Source organism: Protomyctophum parallelum (genome assembly GCF_964188405.1).
Source record: "Protomyctophum parallelum genome assembly, chromosome: 15".
NCBI classification, from domain to species: domain Eukaryota; kingdom Metazoa; phylum Chordata; class Actinopteri; order Myctophiformes; family Myctophidae; genus Protomyctophum; species Protomyctophum parallelum.
Genome location: NC_139710.1, coordinates 50,673,614 through 50,693,147, shown reverse-complemented (window position 1 = coordinate 50,693,147; position 19,534 = coordinate 50,673,614). Strand labels below are relative to the sequence as shown.

Below are 19,534 nucleotides of genomic sequence, written 5' to 3'. Positions count from 1 at the left end.
AAAAAAAAAAAAAATCTAAATTTGCTAAAATCTAGGTCCATGTGTGGTCCAGCCCTATGGAATGCATATTCTAATAAAAACAACTTAATACTTCCTAAGGATAATATGAGCATCAAAGCAATATTTAGATTTTTTATTATTTTGTATTTAAATAACCGATCTCCTAGCTCACAACGTGTTGCGACACGTTGTGAGCTTGCAGATCAGCTATTCTTTTAACATGCGACACATCGTACGGCGAAGCATACATCAGGCTTCCCTTTAGATTTTAGCTGAGGCGACGTAGTCAGACAGTCAGACACACATGGCTCCTCGGTGCAAAAATAAACAGTGTACACTACCCGACTTTACGATAATAAGGGACAGTATGTCGAGACACAGTGTTCATGTTGGGCAGCAGCAGTGCCAATCCACAATGCTTTAAACTCTTCCCACTCCACTATGTCGGAACTAAAACCTTAGTACCCGTAAGGTGTTACAATATTTGTAACGCCTCACAGACGGACCACTTTCAACCATCCATATTTTGTACATGCCATTATATAGACTGTAGTTTTTAACACGCTGTTATATAATCATTGATTCCTACAGTGCTTTCTCAGCCCCACGCGGCGCCGCCTTCTGCCTTACTGCCCGTCCACATGAACCCACAGCCGGGGATCATCGGAGGCACTACCCACGCCTTCCAGGTGAGACAAACTCATTTTAAACAAAACACACATTTTAAACAAAAATTAATAAAAACATGCCAAGCTGTCATGTTCTTTCTTCATAGCCTTACTCCTACACTCAGACATCTGTGGCTCCCTCTCAGCTGCAGCCTGTGTACCACCAAGCACAAACCGTTCCATACATGGGTGAGTACTCATTCTGTACAAATTAAGCCCACTGAGTTCACAGTACACCCTACGCCCTACACCCTACGCCCTACCCTACACCCTAAGCCCACTGAGTTCACAGTACACCCTACGCCCTACCCTACACCCTAAGCCCACTGAGTTCACAGTACACCCTACAAGCTGATATTACGACTTCATGTAGAATGTTTGTTCTAAGCTAAGGTCTAACTCGGTGGTTTTGAAGTAACCCTTTTCATTTCAAGGCCCATTATTTATTTCATTTGGCATTTGAGCCATGGAACCACCATTTGATGAGCTTAAGCCTCTCGGACCCAAAACTTAGAATATGTTGTTGTCGCAATTGACAAAAATAACAATTCTTCTACATTGTCTAATTGTGTAGACGTCTTGTAAATGAATTACGGTAATGCAGATGATTAACAATAATATAACTCTTGAGAGTTAAAGATCTAATAAGGGTCCATTTGGTTATCAACTATCATTTATCATCAATCAATCTATTTATTTAACTGGGGACCTCCTGGAACCCCCTCAAGGACCACTGGTGGTCCCCGGACCACTGGTTGAAAACCACTGGTCTAACTGCATAATGTGACAATGGTGAAATTCAGTAGGAAAATAAAGTGTTATTTCATCCTGATGGCCTTGTGTTCCCTCCAGGCTCCAGCGATGTCACTTCCTTCTTAATGACGGAGGCTCGTCAGCACAACACAGAAATCCGATTGGCTGTGGGGAAAGTGTCAGATAAAGTGGAACAGTTGTCTTCAAAGGTTTACACAAATATATATAAAAAACATTCATATTTTTATTCATCTTTCTTTATTCATGAATTTGATATAAAATGTTTTTTTTTTTTTAACAGATGGATGATCTTCAAAGGCAGGGAAATGTCACCATGGGCATGTCCAGCATGTCGATGGAAACCTCAATGATCATGCACAACATCCAACGAATAGTACAGGTACATACTGGCCGAGCTGTAACCCACAGGGCCCACGGGTTACCCACAGGGCCCACGGGTTACCCACAGGGCCCACGGGTTACCCACAGGTCCCACAGGTTACCCACAGGGCCCACGGGTTACCCACAGGTCCCACAGGTTACCCACAGGGCCCACGGGTTACCCACAGGTCCCATAGGTTACCCACAGGTCCCACGGGTTACCCACAGGTCCCATAGGTTACCCGCAGGTCCCACGGGTTACCCACAGGGCCCACGGGTTACCCACAGGTCCCATAGGTTACCCACAGGTCCCACGGGTTACCCACAGGTCCCATAGGTTACCCGCAGGTCCCACGGGTTACCCACAGGGCGGGCTGAGCCGAGTCCAGATATTTTTACTTTACTGGCGGTGTGGGATTTTTTACAAATTATTGTTTTTGTCCTGGGAGAAAATTTGCATAGCCTACTGGATTGTTGTGTTGCTGTGCTGGCCTGGTTGATATCTCCTTCAACAAAAAAATCCCCAAACAGCGTGACTGTGATAGCCACGGAGCGTGCCGTGCGCTCTCAACGCACGTGTATGAGCACACCCCGCAGTCATGTAGCGGTAGCGTGGCCGCACACAATTATCATCAACGTGACTGTGAGAAGTGTGTGTTTGAGCGACAGTTTGTCTTTTCTCACCACAACGGACATTCTGGTCTAAACCACCTATCCCTTTCCTTCAGCACGTGCGCGTGTGTGTGTGTGTGTGTGTGGTCCTTTTCATACTGTTTCACAAATCGCACATTTTGGACATTTTCAGTCGTGAGATTACATTTTGTTTTAATCCAAGCGCACTCGTAAAGCCGTTCTTCTCTGTCAGTATTGCTATTTATAACTAAAGACCAAACACCCCTGCAAATATCATCCAGTGTTAACCTTCATGCAAATTAAAATCAAAAAAGTATCTCATCAAATAGATGCATGTTATTAGTCACGGATGGAGCTGTCATATTTTGAAAATGTTATGTCCCGTTTTACACTACTGTACTGGCAATTAGGCAATGTCATGTCAGCATAATATCCACATGTACATTAGCATAATCGTTCCAAAGAACAAATTCAGTTGAGAATAAAAATGCCACTGTGCGTGGAAACTCGAGTACACCTTACAAATGTGATTGTGTGAATGAGTCCCATTGTTTTGATGTGCTCAGTCAGTTGCTTGCTTCAGGCTTTTGTGAAGACATGAATTTCCCCTTCCACAGGAAAACGAGTGTCTAAAGAAGGAAGTGTTTGAGAAGAGCTCGCGTATCGAGGAACAGAACCGCAAGATCGGTGAGCTTATCAACCAGAACCAAAGGTGAGGCCCAGGCAGACATTGACGACTGTTTTAAGAAACATATTTATTTCGTAAGCATTTTTGTGTTATGAAAAATGTATCTGACCTATTTGTGCAGGACAATGTTTAGCTTTTTTTTTTTTTTACTTCTTCTGTTATTGCTCTCATGTGCCTTGTTTTTATTTGATTGTTTTATATTGTCGTCCACTGTACAGCACCTTCATTGTTTCAAAAGGTGCTTCATAATTTACATACGCATGTACGTACTTGCATGAAATGGTTGATGCTGTGGCTGCATGTCTAGGGCCAAGGTACTGTGGCTGCATGTCTAGGGCCAAGGTACTGTGGCTGCATGTCTAGGGCCAAGGTACTGTGGCTGCGCTGCACACAGATGAAAGCATCTGCCCAAATAGGTTTGATTGCTAAATCGTTTCCATGTTGAACGGTTCATACATTTTGAAACATTTTCAAAAAATAGTGGAAATACGTACCACGAGCTTGTAGATCTGCTATTTCCACTATTTTGCAAAACAAATTTTGTATGAAATATTAATTGTCTTATTTTGGCCATAATTTATTAATTGGTCATTCATTTGGTCAGAGTATTTAGGTTTTTTGTTATATCTGTCCCGTGCAACTTTTGTTTACAAGACGCAAAAGCTACACAATTGTAAATCGTCGAGTAAAAGGTCATCATCATGACCACCCGATCTGTCGGATTGAAAAAACCCTTCCCGCTCGAGTCACTTTAACCTACAGTATGTCTAAACATGACATAGTGCTGCACGATTCTTGCTCAAATGTGGATCTCGGTTTTCCTACACTGTGGCTTGAAACAGACATGCTTGACTTAAACCTCTCCTAAAGGCTCTCTTGTATAAAAAAATCACACACGTGTGAACTGAGTGGTGCAATTCCCCCCCCCCCCCCCCCCCCCCCTCTCTCTCTCTCTCTCTCTCTCTCTCTCTCACATTAGAGACACAGCATTTACAGCTATTATTAAGTCACATACTCGTGCTCACTTATACATACATACAAACAAACAGGTACACACACAGGTACATACACACAGGTACACGGACATTGCTGCTTGTAGCAGTGGTTGCACCACTCAAAATGTTGTAATGTTAACTACAATGTATTGGACAGCCAGGTAGTGCTAAACGATTATTGCTCAAATTTAGAAACGAGATCTACACTTTCGATTAATTGTGCAGCAGCACTACCATGACATGCTCAGTGCTCACACAGTGCTCATCAGTGCTCACTACCATGACATGCTCAGTGCTCACCAGTGTCGTTTTCGTTGAATAAAACTAAGACGAAAATTGTCGACTACCTTTTTTCACTGACAAAAACTAAATGGAAACAAAATGAAAACTAAGATATAATGACTAAAACAAAGACTAAATGTACCGACAATTTCATCAACAGATAAAAACTAGACTAAAATGTTAGGAAGGGACTAGTGGACAGGAGATCCAGTATAAGTCATTTTACATTTGGTTGCATGCTGAAAATAGCAGATCTACAAGCTCACAACACGTCACGCTGCGACGTGTTGTGAGCTTGTAGATCGGCCATTTTCAGCACGTGTAAAATCTGTCATTTCGACGGCATCAAGGCTCGCCAAAATAAATTTGTCAACTAAAATCTTATGACATTTAGTTGACTAAAACTAGACTAGTTTCATTCCAAAGACTGACTAAACTAAAATAGAAATTTGCTGCCAAAAACAACGCTGGCGCTCAGTCGTCGCCACAGAATAAAAGGTCCCTTGGAGAGTGAGGGGCAGCCTGTGGGACGGTAGCCCTCGTGGTTGGAGAGTGAGGGGCAGCCTGTGGGACGGTAGCCCTCGTGGTTGGAGAGTGAGGGGCAGCCTGTGGGACGGTAGCCCTCGTGGTTGGAGAGTGAGGGGCAGCCTGTGGGACGGTAGCCCTCGTGGTTGAAGGAAATATGTCCTCCTCTGTCACTGCTCAGGTACGTGGAGCAAAGCAACCTGAAATATGTCCTCCTCTGTCCCTGCTCAGGTACGTGGAGCAAAGCAACCTGCTGTTGGAGCAGAGGAGCGACTCCCTCAAGTCCTCCAGTGAGCACAGCCAGGCGAGGCTCCTGCAGGCAGAGAAGGACAAGGTGCGTCAAACTCTTTTCTTTGAAATCTGTGAAGACAACTAGGGCGTGTGGTGTGTGTGTGTGTGGTGCAATAATAGGGGGTGGGTTGGATTGCTACCATTTCTTATATTCCTAGCAAACTGAACTGCAATCTGAAATGAAGGCTTACATTTTTTTTTTTTTTTTTTAACCAAGCTTTATAATCTGACTAATTTATAGCCGGTCAGAAGTGTTTCTGTTTGTGTTAACCTTTTTTACGCTCCCTTAAAGGGACACTTCACCCTTTTTGCAAAAAAATATATGTTAATGACGTTTAGAAGCTTTAGAACACTTTCCTGGAGATCTTTATGTGTGTAATATGTGGTTTTAGATATTTTAGATTATAGCAGTGAGCCTGTTGTCTCTGATGTCATGGACACTGGGCTCACTTCCTTCCTGGACTACATGTTGTCTCAGTAAGACAGCTCTCCCCCTATCCACAAGGAGGAGCAGTGCACCAAAGAATTATGGGAATTGTAGTCCAGGAAGGTAGTGAGACCAGTGTCCATGACATCAGAGACAACAGGCTCACTGCTACAATCTAAAATATCTAAAACCACATATTACACACATAAATACCCCCAGGAAAGTGATCTAAAGCTTCTAAACGTCATTAACATATATTTTTTTGCAAAAAGGGTGAAGTGTCCCTTTAATGCCACTCTTTGCCAACTGTTTCCCTTCCTGGCTGTTTGCACTGTGCTGATCTGAGGACGTCTAGCATTGAGTGCTCTCTCTCTTCCCAGCATGCACTGCCTCAGGACCTGGGCTCGGGCGAGGTGAGCCTGTTTGCTCTGACTTCTACCACCAGACCTGGGTCAAAAAATAAATAAAAAATAAAATAACATACTAGATCAGTGATTCTAAACCATTTTCATTTCAAGGACTCCATTTGATGCCATCTTTTTAACCCATTCTGACCGGGCACCCATTTTGGTGTCGGCATCATGTTATGCTTTAGCTATTTAAAAATAGCAGATCTACAAGCTCATATCGCGCCACCGAGTGGCGCGATACGAGCTTGTAGGTCTGCTATTTTTTTGAAAAATCGAAGAGCGACTGACATTTTTAGAATCTGATCTCAGGTCAGAATGGGTTCATCAGACCAGTGTGTGTCCGGCGGAAACCTCGTATGAATCTGATCTCAGGTCAGAATGGGTTAATCTCTGGGACCCAAATGTACACTGTGTAAAGTCTGTTTTATTTATACAACTGGGAGAGTGTCCATTTTTGGTTCCATTTGTACTTTCCGAGTTACAGACCCAAAACGAATCTATTTTTAGACCCATGGTGGTCCCCGGACCCAGCGTTGGGGAAACGGCCACTAGTCCGCTGGTCGATGTCCACAGGAAGTGGAAAGTACCGTAGTAGTATAATTATTCCCAATCTGACACAGAGTGGTCCCACCGCTGCAAACTCCACTCACCTGCCGCTCTCAGGGTCTTTAAACAAACGTTAATGGTTATTTGCTATGATTACTTGACCCAGAGCTGACTGTGACTGTACTACCAACGCCATAGTCATCCTTCCACTACGGTCTCTCAGGCCGGTCAACTCATCCTCTCACTAACATTCTGGCTTATTTTCTTCCTTCTCCTCCATCCGTTGTCATCTCTGCCTCACCGTCATCCTCCCGGCAGAATCTTGTGTGGGCCAGCACTGTCCGTTTGTAGAGAGTAGAGACTATCCTCTCACTGTCTCTGTTTCCTCTCACTAACATTCTCACTTAATTTCTTTTCCTTTTCCTCCGCCAGCCTCACCTATTCCTTCCAACCACAGGGTCATGCTGGTTGAACCAGCAAACACTTCTGTTCTCACCCATCACCCATCCAGACCCCATCATCAGAAACCAGCTACCTCCATGTTTCACTTTTCCTATGTGCTGTTTTTGTGCAGTAAATGAATGCACCTACTTCGTCATACTACGGTGTTGTGCAAAAGTAGCCAAGCTTGTAGAATAGATCTTTATTTTTAGTCAAAACTATGTAATCGCAAGTATAGCATCCCTTTATTTTTAATTTCCTCCTTTGTTTTAATTATTTAAAAAAAAGAAATCGCAATTTTTCATGAATTAAAAACAATTTCAAGCATTTTTCAAGAGAATTAAATAAAGGAAAAAGGAACATTACTAAATTTAGAGGGAAAATAACTTTCGGATCTACAAGTTAACAACTTGTAAAGCTGTTACCACTAGTTTGGGTTCTGGACAGGGAGACATCAGAATGTCTCTTCTTCTGGGGTCTAGTTTGGGTACTGGACAGGGAGACATCAAAATGTCTCTTCTTCTGGGGTCTCCAGCTAAAAGGTTTGTAGACAGACATCAGAAGCTCTCTTCTGTCCTCCCCCCCCCCCCCCCCCCCCCCCCTCTCCATCAGGTGCGTCTGACGGAGGAGTTGGCGTCGTCCACGGCGCGCGTGGCTCAGCTGCAGCTGGACGCCACCTCCCAGCAGCACAGGGCCTCTGAGCTGCAGAGCCAGCTGGCCACAGCCCTGCAGGATGGAGAGAGCCAGTGCGCGCGCGTCTCCACGCTGGAGACGCAGCTGGAAGGTGTGTCTTGTCAATGGGATAAATGACATTAAAGATGGAGTGCCGTGACTATTTTCCAGTTTTTCATGCGATGACAGTGACAGGTGACAGTACTTCATTATTAGACTCCCTGGTGTGGTAGTTATGTTAGTTTATGAGGTGTTATGTTAGTTTATGAGGTGTTGTGTTAGTTTATGAGGTGTTGTGTTAGTTTATGAGGTGTTGTGTTAGTTTATGAGGTGTTATGTTAGTTTATGAGGTGTTATGTTAGTTTATGAGGTGTTATGTTAGTTTATGAGGTGTTATGTTAGTTTATGAGGTGTTATGTTAGTTTATGAGGTGTTATGTTAGTTTATGAGGTGTTATGTTAGTTTATGAGGTGTTGTGTTAGTTTATGAGGTGTTGTGTTAGTTTATGAGGTGTTATGAGGTGTTATGTTAGTTTATGAGGTGACAGTATTTCATTATTAGACTCCCTGGTGTGGTAGTTGTGTTAGTTTATGAGGTGTTATGAGGTGTTGTGTTAGTTTATGAGGTGTTGTGTTAGTTTATGAGGTGTTGTGTTAGTTTATGAGGTGTTGTGTTAGTTTATGAGGTGTTATGTTAGTTTATGAGGTGTTGTGTTAGTTTATGAGGTGAAAGTACTTCATTATTAGACCCCTTGGTGTGGTTGTTATGTTAGTTTATGAGGTGACAGTACTTCATTATTAGACCCCTTGGTGTGGTTGTTATGTTAGTTTATGAGGTGACAGTACTTCATTAGACCCCTTGGTGTGGTAGTTATGTTAGTTTATGAGGTGTTGTGTTAGTTTATGAGGTGTTGTGTTAGTTTATGAGGTGTTATGTTAGTTTATGAGGTGAAAGTACTTCATTATTAGACCCCTTGGTGTGGTAGTTATGTTAGTTTATGAGGTGACAGTACTTCATTATTAGACCCCTTGGTGTGGTAGTTGTGTTAGTTTATGAGGTGTTATGTTAGTTTATGAGGTGTTATGTTAGTTTATGAGGTGTTATGTTAGTTTATGAGGTGTTATGTTAGTTTATGAGGTGTTATGTTAGTTTATGAGGTGTTATGTTAGTTTATGAGGTGTTATGTTAGTTTATGAGGTGTTGTGTTAGTTTATGAGGTGTTGTGTTAGTTTATGAGGTGTTGTGTTAGTTTATGAGGTGAAAGTACTTCATTATTAGACCCCTTGGTGTGGTAGTTATGTTAGTTTATGAGGTGACAGTACTTCATTATTAGACCCCTTGGTGTGGTAGTTGTGTTAGTTTATGAGGTGTTATGTTAGTTTATGAGGTGTTATGTTAGTTTATGAGGTGTTATGTTAGTTTATGAGGTGTTGTGTTAGTTTATGAGGTGACAGTACTTCATTAGACCCCTTGGTGTGGTTGTTATGTTAGTTTATGAGGTGTTATGTTAGTTTATGAGGTGTTATGTTAGTTTATGAGGTGACAGTACTTCATTAGACCCCTTGGTGTGGTTGTTATGTTAGTTTATGAGGTGTTATGTTAGTTTATGAGGTGTTATGTTAGTTTATGAGGTGACAGTACTTCATTATTAGACCCCTTGGTGTGGTTGTTATGTTAGTTTATGAGGTGACAGTACTTCATTATTAGACCCCTTGGTGTGGTTGTTATGTTAGTTTATGAGGTGAAAGTACTTCATTAGAGCCCTTGGTGTGGTAGTTATGTTAGTTTATGAGGTGTTGTGTTAGTTTATGAGGTGTTATGTTAGTTTATGAGGTGTTATGTTAGTTTATGAGGTGTTATGTTAGTTTATGAGGTGTTATGTTAGTTTATGAGGTGTTATGTTAGTTTATGAGGTGAAAGTACTTCATTATTAGACCCCTTGGTGTGGTTGTTATGTTAGTTTATGAGGTGAAAGTACTTCATTAGAGCCCTTGGTGTGGTAGTTATGTTAGTTTATGAGGTGTTGTGTTAGTTTATGAGGTGTTATGTTAGTTTATGAGGTGACAGTACTTCATTAGACCCCTTGGTGTGGTAGTTATGTTAGTTTATGAGGTGTTATGTTAGTTTATGAGGTGTTATGTTAGTTTATGAGGTGTTATGTTAGTTTATGAGGTGTTATGTTAGTTTATGAGGTGTTATGTTAGTTTATGAGGTGTTATGTTAGTTTATGAGGTGTTGTGTTAGTTTATGAGGTGTTATGTTAGTTTATGAGGTGACAGTACTTCATTATTAGACTCCCTGGTGTGGTTGTTATGTTAGTTTATGAGGTGAAAGTACTTCATTAGAGCCCTTGGTGTGGTAGTTATGTTAGTTTATGAGGTGTTATGTTAGTTTATGAGGTGTTATGTTAGTTTATGAGGTGTTGTGTTAGTTTATGAGGTGTTATGTTAGTTTATGAGGTGACAGTACTTCATTATTAGACTCCCTGGTGTGGTTGTTATGTTAGTTTATGAGGTGAAAGTACTTCATTAGAGCCCTTGGTGTGGTAGTTATGTTAGTTTATGAGGTGTTGTGTTAGTTTATGAGGTGTTATGTTAGTTTATGAGGTGTTATGTTAGTTTATGAGGTGTTATGTTAGTTTATGAGGTGTTATGTTAGTTTATGAGGTGTTATGTTAGTTTATGAGGTGAAAGTACTTCATTATTAGACCCCTTGGTGTGGTAGTTATGTTAGTTTATGAGGTGTTATGTTAGTTTATGAGGTGTTATGTTAGTTTATGAGGTGTTATGTTAGTTTATGAGGTGTTATGTTAGTTTATGAGGTGAAAGTACTTCATTATTAGACCCCTTGGTGTGGTTGTTATGTTAGTTTATGAGGTGAAAGTACTTCATTATTAGACCCCTTGGTGCGGTTGTTATGTTAGTTTATGAGGTGAAAGTACTTCATTATTAGACCCCTTGGTGTGGTTGTTATGTTAGTTTATGAGGTGAAAGTACTTCATTATTAGACCCCTTGGTGTGGTTGTTATGTTAGTTTATGAGGTGAAAGTACTTCATTATTAGACCCCTTGGTGTGGTTGTTATGTTAGTTTATGAGGTGAAAGTACTTCATTATTAGACTCCCTGGTGTGGTTGTTATGTTAGTTTATGAGGTGAAAGTACTTCATTAGAGCCCTTGGTGTGGTAGTTGTGTTAGTTTATGAGGTGTTGTGTTAGTTTATGAGGTGTTATGTTAGTTTATGAGGTGTTGTGTTAGTTTATGAGGTGACAGTACTTCATTATTAGACCCCTTGGTGTGGTTGTTATGTTAGTTTATGAGGTGAAAGTACTTCATTATTAGACCCCTTGGTGTGGTAGTTATGTTAGTTTATGAGGTGAAAGTACTTCATTATTAGACCCCTTGGTGTGGTAGTTATGTTAGTTTATGAGGTGTTGTGTTAGTTTATGAGGTGAAAGTACTTCATTATTAGACCCCTTGGTGTGGTAGTTATGTTAGTTTATGAGGTGACAGTACTTCATTATTAGACCCCTTGGTGTGGTTGTTATGTTAGTTTATGAGGTGACAGTACTTCATTATTAGACTCCCTGGTGTGGTAGTTATGTTAGTTTATGAGGTGTTGTGTTAGTTTATGAGGTGAAAGTACTTCATTATTAGACCCCTTGGTGTGGTAGTTATGTTAGTTTATGAGGTGTTATGTTAGTTTATGAGGTGTCATGTTAGTTTATGAGGTGTTATGTTAGTTTATGAGGTGTTATGTTAGTTTATGAGGTGTTATGTTAGTTTATGAGGTGTTGTGTTAGTTTATGAGGTGACAGTACTTCATTAGACCCCTTGGTGTGGTTGTTATGTTAGTTTATGAGGTGTTGTGTTAGTTTATGAGGTGTTATGTTAGTTTATGAGGTGACAGTACTTCATTAGACCCCTTGGTGTGGTTGTTGTGTTAGTTTATGAGGTGACAGTACTTCATTAGACCCCTTGGTGTGGTTGTTATGTTAGTTTATGAGGTGACAGTACTTCATTATTAGACTCCCTGGTGTGGTTGTTATGTTAGTTTATGAGGTGAAAGTACTTCATTAGAGCCCTTGGTGTGGTAGTTATGTTAGTTTATGAGGTGTTGTGTTAGTTTATGAGGTGACAGTACTTCATTATTAGACCCCTTGGTGTGGTTGTTATGTTAGTTTATGAGGTGAAAGTACTTCATTATTAGACCCCTTGGTGTGGTAGTTATGTTAGTTTATGAGGTGTTGTGTTAGTTTATGAGGTGAAAGTACTTCATTATTAGACCCCTTGGTGTGGTAGTTATGTTAGTTTATGAGGTGACAGTACTTCATTAGACCCCTTGGTGTGGTTGTTATGTTAGTTTATGAGGTGACAGTACTTCATTAGACCCCTTGGTGTGGTAGTTATGTTAGTTTATGAGGTGTTATGTTAGTTTATGAGGTGTTATGTTAGTTTATGAGGTGTTATGTTAGTTTATGAGGTGTTATGTTAGTTTATGAGGTGTTATGTTAGTTTATGAGGTGAAAGTACTTCATTATTAGACCCCTTGGTGTGGTTGTTATGTGCAATGATGTCTTCCCTTTGTTTTTAGGGGTTCTTCCTGGAGGCTGAAACCTTGACGGTCAAACGATATAATAATAATCTTTATTGTCCCGAAGGATATTTGTCTTCACAATCTGTTCAACAGTTCAACACCCACATCAAACATCAAAAACAACACAGAGCACATAGCACCAAGACAAAAACAAAAAACAAAACATGAGTTCCCCACTGTGTACAGAACCATCCTATCGGCGGGGCAGTTTGTTTAATGCCGCGATGGCTGAGGGGACAAAACTCCTACTGAAACGGACCTTTTTCCAGGGCAAGGTCCTGTATCTTTGTCCAGATGGCATGAGGTTAAAGAAACGATACAGAGGATGATCAGTGTCATTTGATATCGAGAGTGCTAGTCGTGTGATGGCGTTATTGTTCATATCAGAAAGTGTGGGTGTGGGAAGTCCGATGATTTTGGAAGCAATACGGGTGATACTGAAAAGTTTGTTCCTGTTAGGCATGGACAGTATGGTGTAGAAACATGCAGAACAGTACAACAGAACGGGTTGAATAATGCTTTTGTACAGTAATAGCAAAAGATGAGGAGCAACAGATAGTGATCTTAATTTACGGATTACATGGAGTCTTTGCTGAAAGCGTGACTGGATTGATGTAATGTGTTGATCAAACCTAAGTCTATTGTCCAGTGTGAGTCCAAGATATGTGAAGCTGTCTACCTGTTCTATTGTTTTACCATTAATGAGGAGTGGGTTAAGTCCAGTGTGGGTTGTTGTTTCAATGACCAGTTCTTTTGTTTTGTCCACATTCAACTCTAGATAGTTGTCAGTACACCACTGTGTGAAATGAGAAATGGTGTTCTGATAGACCGTAATAGAGTTATTGTCATGGAGCAGTCCGAGAATGGCAGTGTCATCAGAGTATTTAAAGTATGTGATGTTAGTGGGTGAGGGGCTAATACAGTCATTTGTGTACAGAGTGTAGAGGAAGGGGCTGAGGACACAGCCTTGAGGGGCCCCTGTGTTGGTGATGGCAGTTGATGAAAATGATGTACCTACTTTAACTGTTTGTGGTCTATTGCTCAGGAAGCTGTGAGTCCAGTGTATGAGAAGTGGGGGGATGTTGAGCTGATGCAGTTTCTTGATCATATGATGGCGTTGGATCGTGTTAAAGGCAGAACTAAAGTCAACAAAAAGAATAGTGGCAAAATTGTCCGAGGATGAATCCAGGTGTTGGAGAAGGGAGTGAAGGAGGCATGCCACAGCATCCTCTGTCCCCCTCTTGGCCCGATAGGCAAACTGGAAAGGGTCCAGCTGTGACCTGACAGCTGGCAGAATGATGTTCAGAATCAGTTTTTCCAGGCATTTCATCATTATTGAGGTTAGTGCAACGGGTCTATAATGGTTGGGTTCTGAGGGGTGGGGTTTCTTGGGTACTGGTATGATGGTGGATGTTTTCCAGAGGGTGGGTACGGCTGCTGTCCTGTAGGACTCCCAAAAGATGGAATGAAGGATGGGGGAGAGCTCCATGGCGCAGAGCTTAAGCACCTTTGCCGAGATGCCATCCGGCCCTGGCGCCTTGCCAGGCTTACACCTGGCCAGCAGCTGTCGGACATCCTCCTCGTTGAAGGGGGGATGTGGCGGCTCCTGAAAGGGGAGGGCTCCCAACAGTTCCTCACAGGCAGCAGAGTAGTCTTGACTGTCAAACCGTTTGTAGAAAGTGTTCAGGGTGTTTGCAAAGGTGGTAGGATCCGGAGTTGTACAGTTCTTTTGTTTTGTCTCACCACCAGTAAGGATTTTGACTTTATTGAAGGCTTGTTTTGTGTTCATGCTCCTAAACTCCTCCTCCATATTATTTTTGTATTTTAGCTTGGCCTTAAGAATTTCATTCTTAATTTGCCCATCGATAGCCTTGAGGGCGGCCCAATCTTGGCGTTGAAATGCCTTCTGCTTTTCACTGAGACTATGTTTAATATGGGGGGTGATCCATGGTTTGGAGTTTGGATATTTCTTTATTGTCTTTGTGGGTATAGTGGTGGTGATACAAAACTTGATGTAGTCTGTGATCACGGAAACCCTTTCATCTAGGTCGCCTTCAAAGACGTCCCAGTCCGTGCATGCCAGAGAGCCCTGCAGCTGTGCAGTTGCGTCCTCCGTCCATTGAGGGGCGCAGTAGGTCTGCGGTTTGGACCGCTTCAGCTCTGGTTTGTAGTGCGGGAGAAGAAGCACTGTGTTATGATCCGAGCCTCCCAGTGGAGGATGAGCTCGGACGCTAAAAGCATTTTCGATAGTTCCATAACACAGATCCAGGATCCGTTCCTTCCTCGTGGGAACGTCCACATATTGATGGAGAGAGGGCAGGACCCCCTCGAGTCTACAGTTGTTGTAGTCTCCAAGGAAAAACAACGGGGCTTCGGGGTACCTAGCCATTAGAGAATTAGCTGCATCGGCTACTAGCTCTGCTGCTATTCTGTAGTTAGCTTTAGGCTGGATGTAAACACACCCGACAACCACAGTTGGGAATTCTCTTGGGAGATAGAAGGGGCGGAGTGACAGGGTTAGCATCTCTATGTTAGGTGTACAGACTGTGTTGTGTACCTTGATGTTATTACACCACCTGTTGTTGACATAGATGCAGACCCCTCCGCCACTGTCCTTGTCTGACTGACCTGTCCTGTCCGCCCGTATGATGGTGAATCCATCCAAACTGACATCGGAGTCCGGTATGGTCTCGTCGAGCCAAGTTTCAGTCAGAGCGATGATACAGGCTTCCTTATAGGCTCTCTCCAGTCGGCACTTGGCGTGTAGTATGTCCATCTTGTACCTGAGAGAGCGAACGTTAGCCAGGATGATGGAGGGGAGATGGGGTCTGAAGCGACGTCTCCTCAGTCTGGTCCGTACACCCCCCCGTCTCCCCCTCTTTCTGGGACGCATCTCAGGAGGAAGGTAGTCCATCGGTCTAACATTGCACAAAATAGAGGACCGTAGTTGAAGGAGATCATCCCGGCTGTAGGTGTGGATGAGTGTCCCGTAGTCACCGCTGGCATCCGGCGTTAACGCTGGGCTAACCACCGGAGCCACCGCGGAGCTGTCATTTATTATCCAGAGGATAATAAATACAATCCAGGTTGTTCTGTACATGTCTAGCATGATGGTCGTTTAGCCAGACGGGGGAAACTCATGGGCAGACAAAAGTAAAAAAAATAAACAAAAATGACGAAAATAGACGAGAAAGACGAAAACACCCAGCACCAAACAAATGAACAGACCGTGCCGTCGCAGCAGAGCATGCGCCGCAGCGGATATCATTATCATATAGTGACATCACAATATCATCTCCTCCCCTAACCCCTCCCCCTTTATCATACAACAACAAAAATCTTATAATAATACCTGATGATCATGTTTTAGGGTGGGAAAAAACTCACGGCACTCCATCTTTAAAGTTCAAATGCCAGGTGGCCAATTGAGCGGCAGTGGCGACGAGACTAGAACTGTGGTTCAAAATGTTTTTCCTTAGGGTTACACACGCGCATGCACTCACACGCTTACCTTTTTAGTGAAATAAGTAGGCACAATACAGCCTCACATTTTCGGTTAACTAAACATGTTTTCACATTTAGTATTATTTTAATAACCTTGGTGTCTGGTCGTGTGTGTGTTTTCCTCCAGAGGTAAATGAGTCATCGGAGCGCGCCCAGGCCCAGTACCGCACGGAGAAACAGAAACGTAAAGAGATGGAGGTTCGAGTCAGCAACATGGAGGAGGAAGTGCACGACATGAAGACGGACAAAGAGAACGTGGAACGAGTGAGTGTTCCTTTTTTTTCTCTGGAGGAGTCGGCGTTATGGCGGTTCTAGTACGGATCATTTCCCAGGGCAGGTCCACTCCTCACTGCACGACACCAATCTGACGGATGTTGGTGATCTAGGAATATGTTTTATTTTGGATGAGATGCTCTGGTGAGAGAGTGTGAGCTAAAGCAGAGGTTCCCAACCACTTGTACTAGTACCACTGGTGGTACTTGAGCCCCCCTCTGGCGGTTGTACTAGTACCACTGGTGGTACTTGAGCCCCCCCTCTGGTGGTTGTACTAGTACCACTGGTGGTACTTGAGCCCCCCTCTGGTGGTTGCCCCCAAAAAGGGGGAAAAAAGACAAAAGTGGAATGAAATATTTATATTACTACAGGTAGTTCTTCTTCTGACCAAGCAATTGGTTGAAATAAGCTCTCCAGCCGTGCTGAAATGGGCATGACAGCACACCTAGCCGTTAATAGATTATTTGAGAACGGATTAATCACGTTAGAAATATCATCAGTTGTGCTGATTAGTGATATTTTCTGAGGTGCTACTTCAGTATAAAAAGGTTGGGAACTACTGAGCTAAAGGATGAAAATGTAAAGTACTTGAGGTGAAGACTCCCAGCGATATGTGATAAAGCTCTAACACACACTAAACGCAGCGCAGGCCCTAACACACACACACACACACACACACACACTGAGTCCCTGGAACAACATATTTTCAATTGCATATATTGGGGAATGGGGGTCCTTGACATGAAAATGTTTGAGAACCACCGATATAGAAACATAGGTTTTTCAGAAAACAGAAAAAGATTTAGAAGGCATTTGTAGAATCGAGCTCGGGTCTAAATGGGTTAAGGCCATTTGGTGCCATTTGTATCAGAGTTAAGGGGAGACATTTCTGACTAATAAGTCAACTCAATCGATTGATCAAAAACAGCTTGAAATGTTAAAGTTTGAGAACCACTGCCCCAACGGATTGCGTCATTACATACTGAGGACCTGCGCGTGTCCCCTGTACATGCTGAGGACCTGCGCGTGTCCCCTGTACATGCTGAGGACCTGCGCGTGTCCCCTGTACATACTGAGGACCTGCGCGTGTCCCCTGTACATACTGTACATACTGAGGACCTGCGCGTGTCCCCTGTACATACTGAGGACCTGCGCGTGTCCCCTGTACATGCTGAGGACCTGCGCGTGTCCCCTGTACATGCTGAGGACCTGCGCGTGTCCCCTGTACATGCTGAGGACCTGCGCGTGTCCCCTGTACATACTGAGGACCTGCGCGTGTCCCCTGTACATGCTGAGGACCTGCGCGTGTCCCCTGTACATGCTGAGGACCTGCGCGTGTCCCCTGTACATGCTGAGGACCTGTGCGTGTCCCCTGTACATGCTGAGGACCTGCGCGTGTCCCCTGTACATACTGAGGACCTGCGCGTGTCCCCTGTACATACTGAGGACCTGTGCGTGTCCCCTGTACATGCTGAGGACCTGCGCGTGTCCCCTGTACATGCTGAGGACCTGCGCGTGTCCCCTGTACATACTGAGGACCTGCGCGTGTCCCCTGTACATGCTGAGGACCTGCGCGTGTCCCCTGTACATACTGAGGACCTGCGCGTGTCCCCTGTACATGCTGAGGACCTGCGCGTGTCCCCTGTACATGCTGAGGACCTGCGCGTGTCCCCTGTACATGCTGAGGACCTGCGCGTGTCCCCTGTACATACTGAGGACCTGTGTGTGTCCCCTGTACATACTGAGGACCTGTACGTGTCCCCTGTACATGCTGAGGACCTGCGCGTGTCCCCTGTACATACTGAGGACCTGCGCGTGTCCCCTGTACATACTGAGGACCTGCGCGTGTCCCCTGTACATACTGAGGACCTGCGCGTGTCCCCTGTACATGCTGAGGACCTGCGCGTGTCCCCTGTACATACTGAGGACCTGCGCGTGTCCCCTGTACATACTGAGGACCTGCGCGTGTCCCCTGTACATACTGAGGACCTGCGCGTGTCCCCTCTACATACTGAGGACCTGCGCGTGTCCCCTGTACATACTGAGGACCTGCGCGTGTCCCCTGTACATGCTGAGGACCTGCGCGTGTCCCCTGTACATACTGAGGACCTGCGCGTGTCCCCTGTACATGCTGAGGACCTGCGCGTGTCCCCTGTACATGCTGAGGACCTGCGCGTGTCCCCTGTACATGCTGAGGACCTGCGCGTGTCCCCTGTACATACTGAGGACCTGTGTGTGTCCCCTGTACATACTGAGGACCTGTACGTGTCCCCTGTACATGCTGAGGACCTGCGCGTGTCCCCTGTACATACTGAGGACCTGCGCGTGTCCCCTGTACATACTGAGGACCTGCGCGTGTCCCCTGTACATGCTGAGGACCTGTACGTGTCCCCTGTACATGCTGAGGACCTGCGCGTGTCCCCTGTACATACTGAGGACCTGTGCGTGTCCCCTGTACATACTGAGGACCTGCGCGTGTCCCCTGTACATACTGAGGACCTGCGCGTGTCCCCTGTACATACTGAGGACCTGCGCGTGTCCCCTGTACATACTGAGGACCTGCGCGTGTCCCCTGTACATACTGAGGACCTGCGCGTGTCCCCTGTACATGCTGAGGACCTGCACGTGTCCCCTGTACATACTGAGGACCTGCGCGTGTCCCCTGTACATACTGAGGACCTGCGCGTGTCCCCTGTACATACTGAGGACCTGCGCGTGTCCCCTGTACATACTGAGGACCTGCGCGTGTCCCCTGTACATACTGAGGACCTGCGCGTGTCCCCTGTACATGCTGAGGACCTGCACGTGTCCCCATACTGTACATACTGAGGACCTGCGCGTGTCCCCTGTACATACTGAGGACCTGCGCGTGTCCCCTGTACATGCTGAGGACCTGCGCGTGTCCCCATACTGTACATACTGAGGACCTGCGCGTGTCCCCATACTGTACATACTGAGGACCTGCGCGTGTCCCCTGTACATACGGAGGACCTGCGCGTGTCCCCATACTGTACATACTGTACATACTGAGGACCTGCACGTGTCCCCATACTGTACATACTGAGGACCTGCACGTGTCCCCTGTACATACTGTACATACTGAGGACCTGCGCGTGTCCTCTGTACATACTGAGGACCTGCGCGTGTCCCCTGTACATGCTGAGGACCTGCGCGTGTCCCCTGTACATACTGAGGACCTGCGCGTGTCCCCTGTACATGCTGAGGACCTGCGCGTGTCCCCTGTACATACTGAGGACCTGCGCGTGTCCCCATACTGTACATACTGAGGACCTGCGCGTGTCCCCTGTACATACGGAGGACCTGCGCGTGTCCCCATACTGTACATACTGTACATACTGTACATGCTGTACATGCTGTACATGCTGTACATGCTGTACATGCTGTACATGCTGTACATGCTGTACATGCTGTACATGCTGTACATGCTGTA

General features: G+C 44.6%; 1 protein-coding gene across 1 annotated transcript in view; it reads left to right on the top strand.

The window, feature by feature from the left end:
* The window catches only part of fkbp15b (FKBP prolyl isomerase family member 15b), a 70,738-nt gene that overhangs the window by 27,930 nt on the left and 23,274 nt on the right, over positions 1 to 19,534 (top strand). The window contains exons 14-22 of the mRNA XM_083783559.1: positions 592 to 689; positions 776 to 857; positions 1,521 to 1,630; positions 1,723 to 1,821; positions 3,053 to 3,147; positions 5,157 to 5,259; positions 6,024 to 6,056; positions 7,653 to 7,824; positions 15,938 to 16,074. Of these exons, the coding sequence (XP_083639685.1) occupies positions 592 to 689; positions 776 to 857; positions 1,521 to 1,630; positions 1,723 to 1,821; positions 3,053 to 3,147; positions 5,157 to 5,259; positions 6,024 to 6,056; positions 7,653 to 7,824; positions 15,938 to 16,074 (929 nt within the window). The remainder of the gene's footprint in view (positions 1 to 591; positions 690 to 775; positions 858 to 1,520; positions 1,631 to 1,722; positions 1,822 to 3,052; positions 3,148 to 5,156; positions 5,260 to 6,023; positions 6,057 to 7,652; positions 7,825 to 15,937; positions 16,075 to 19,534) is intronic.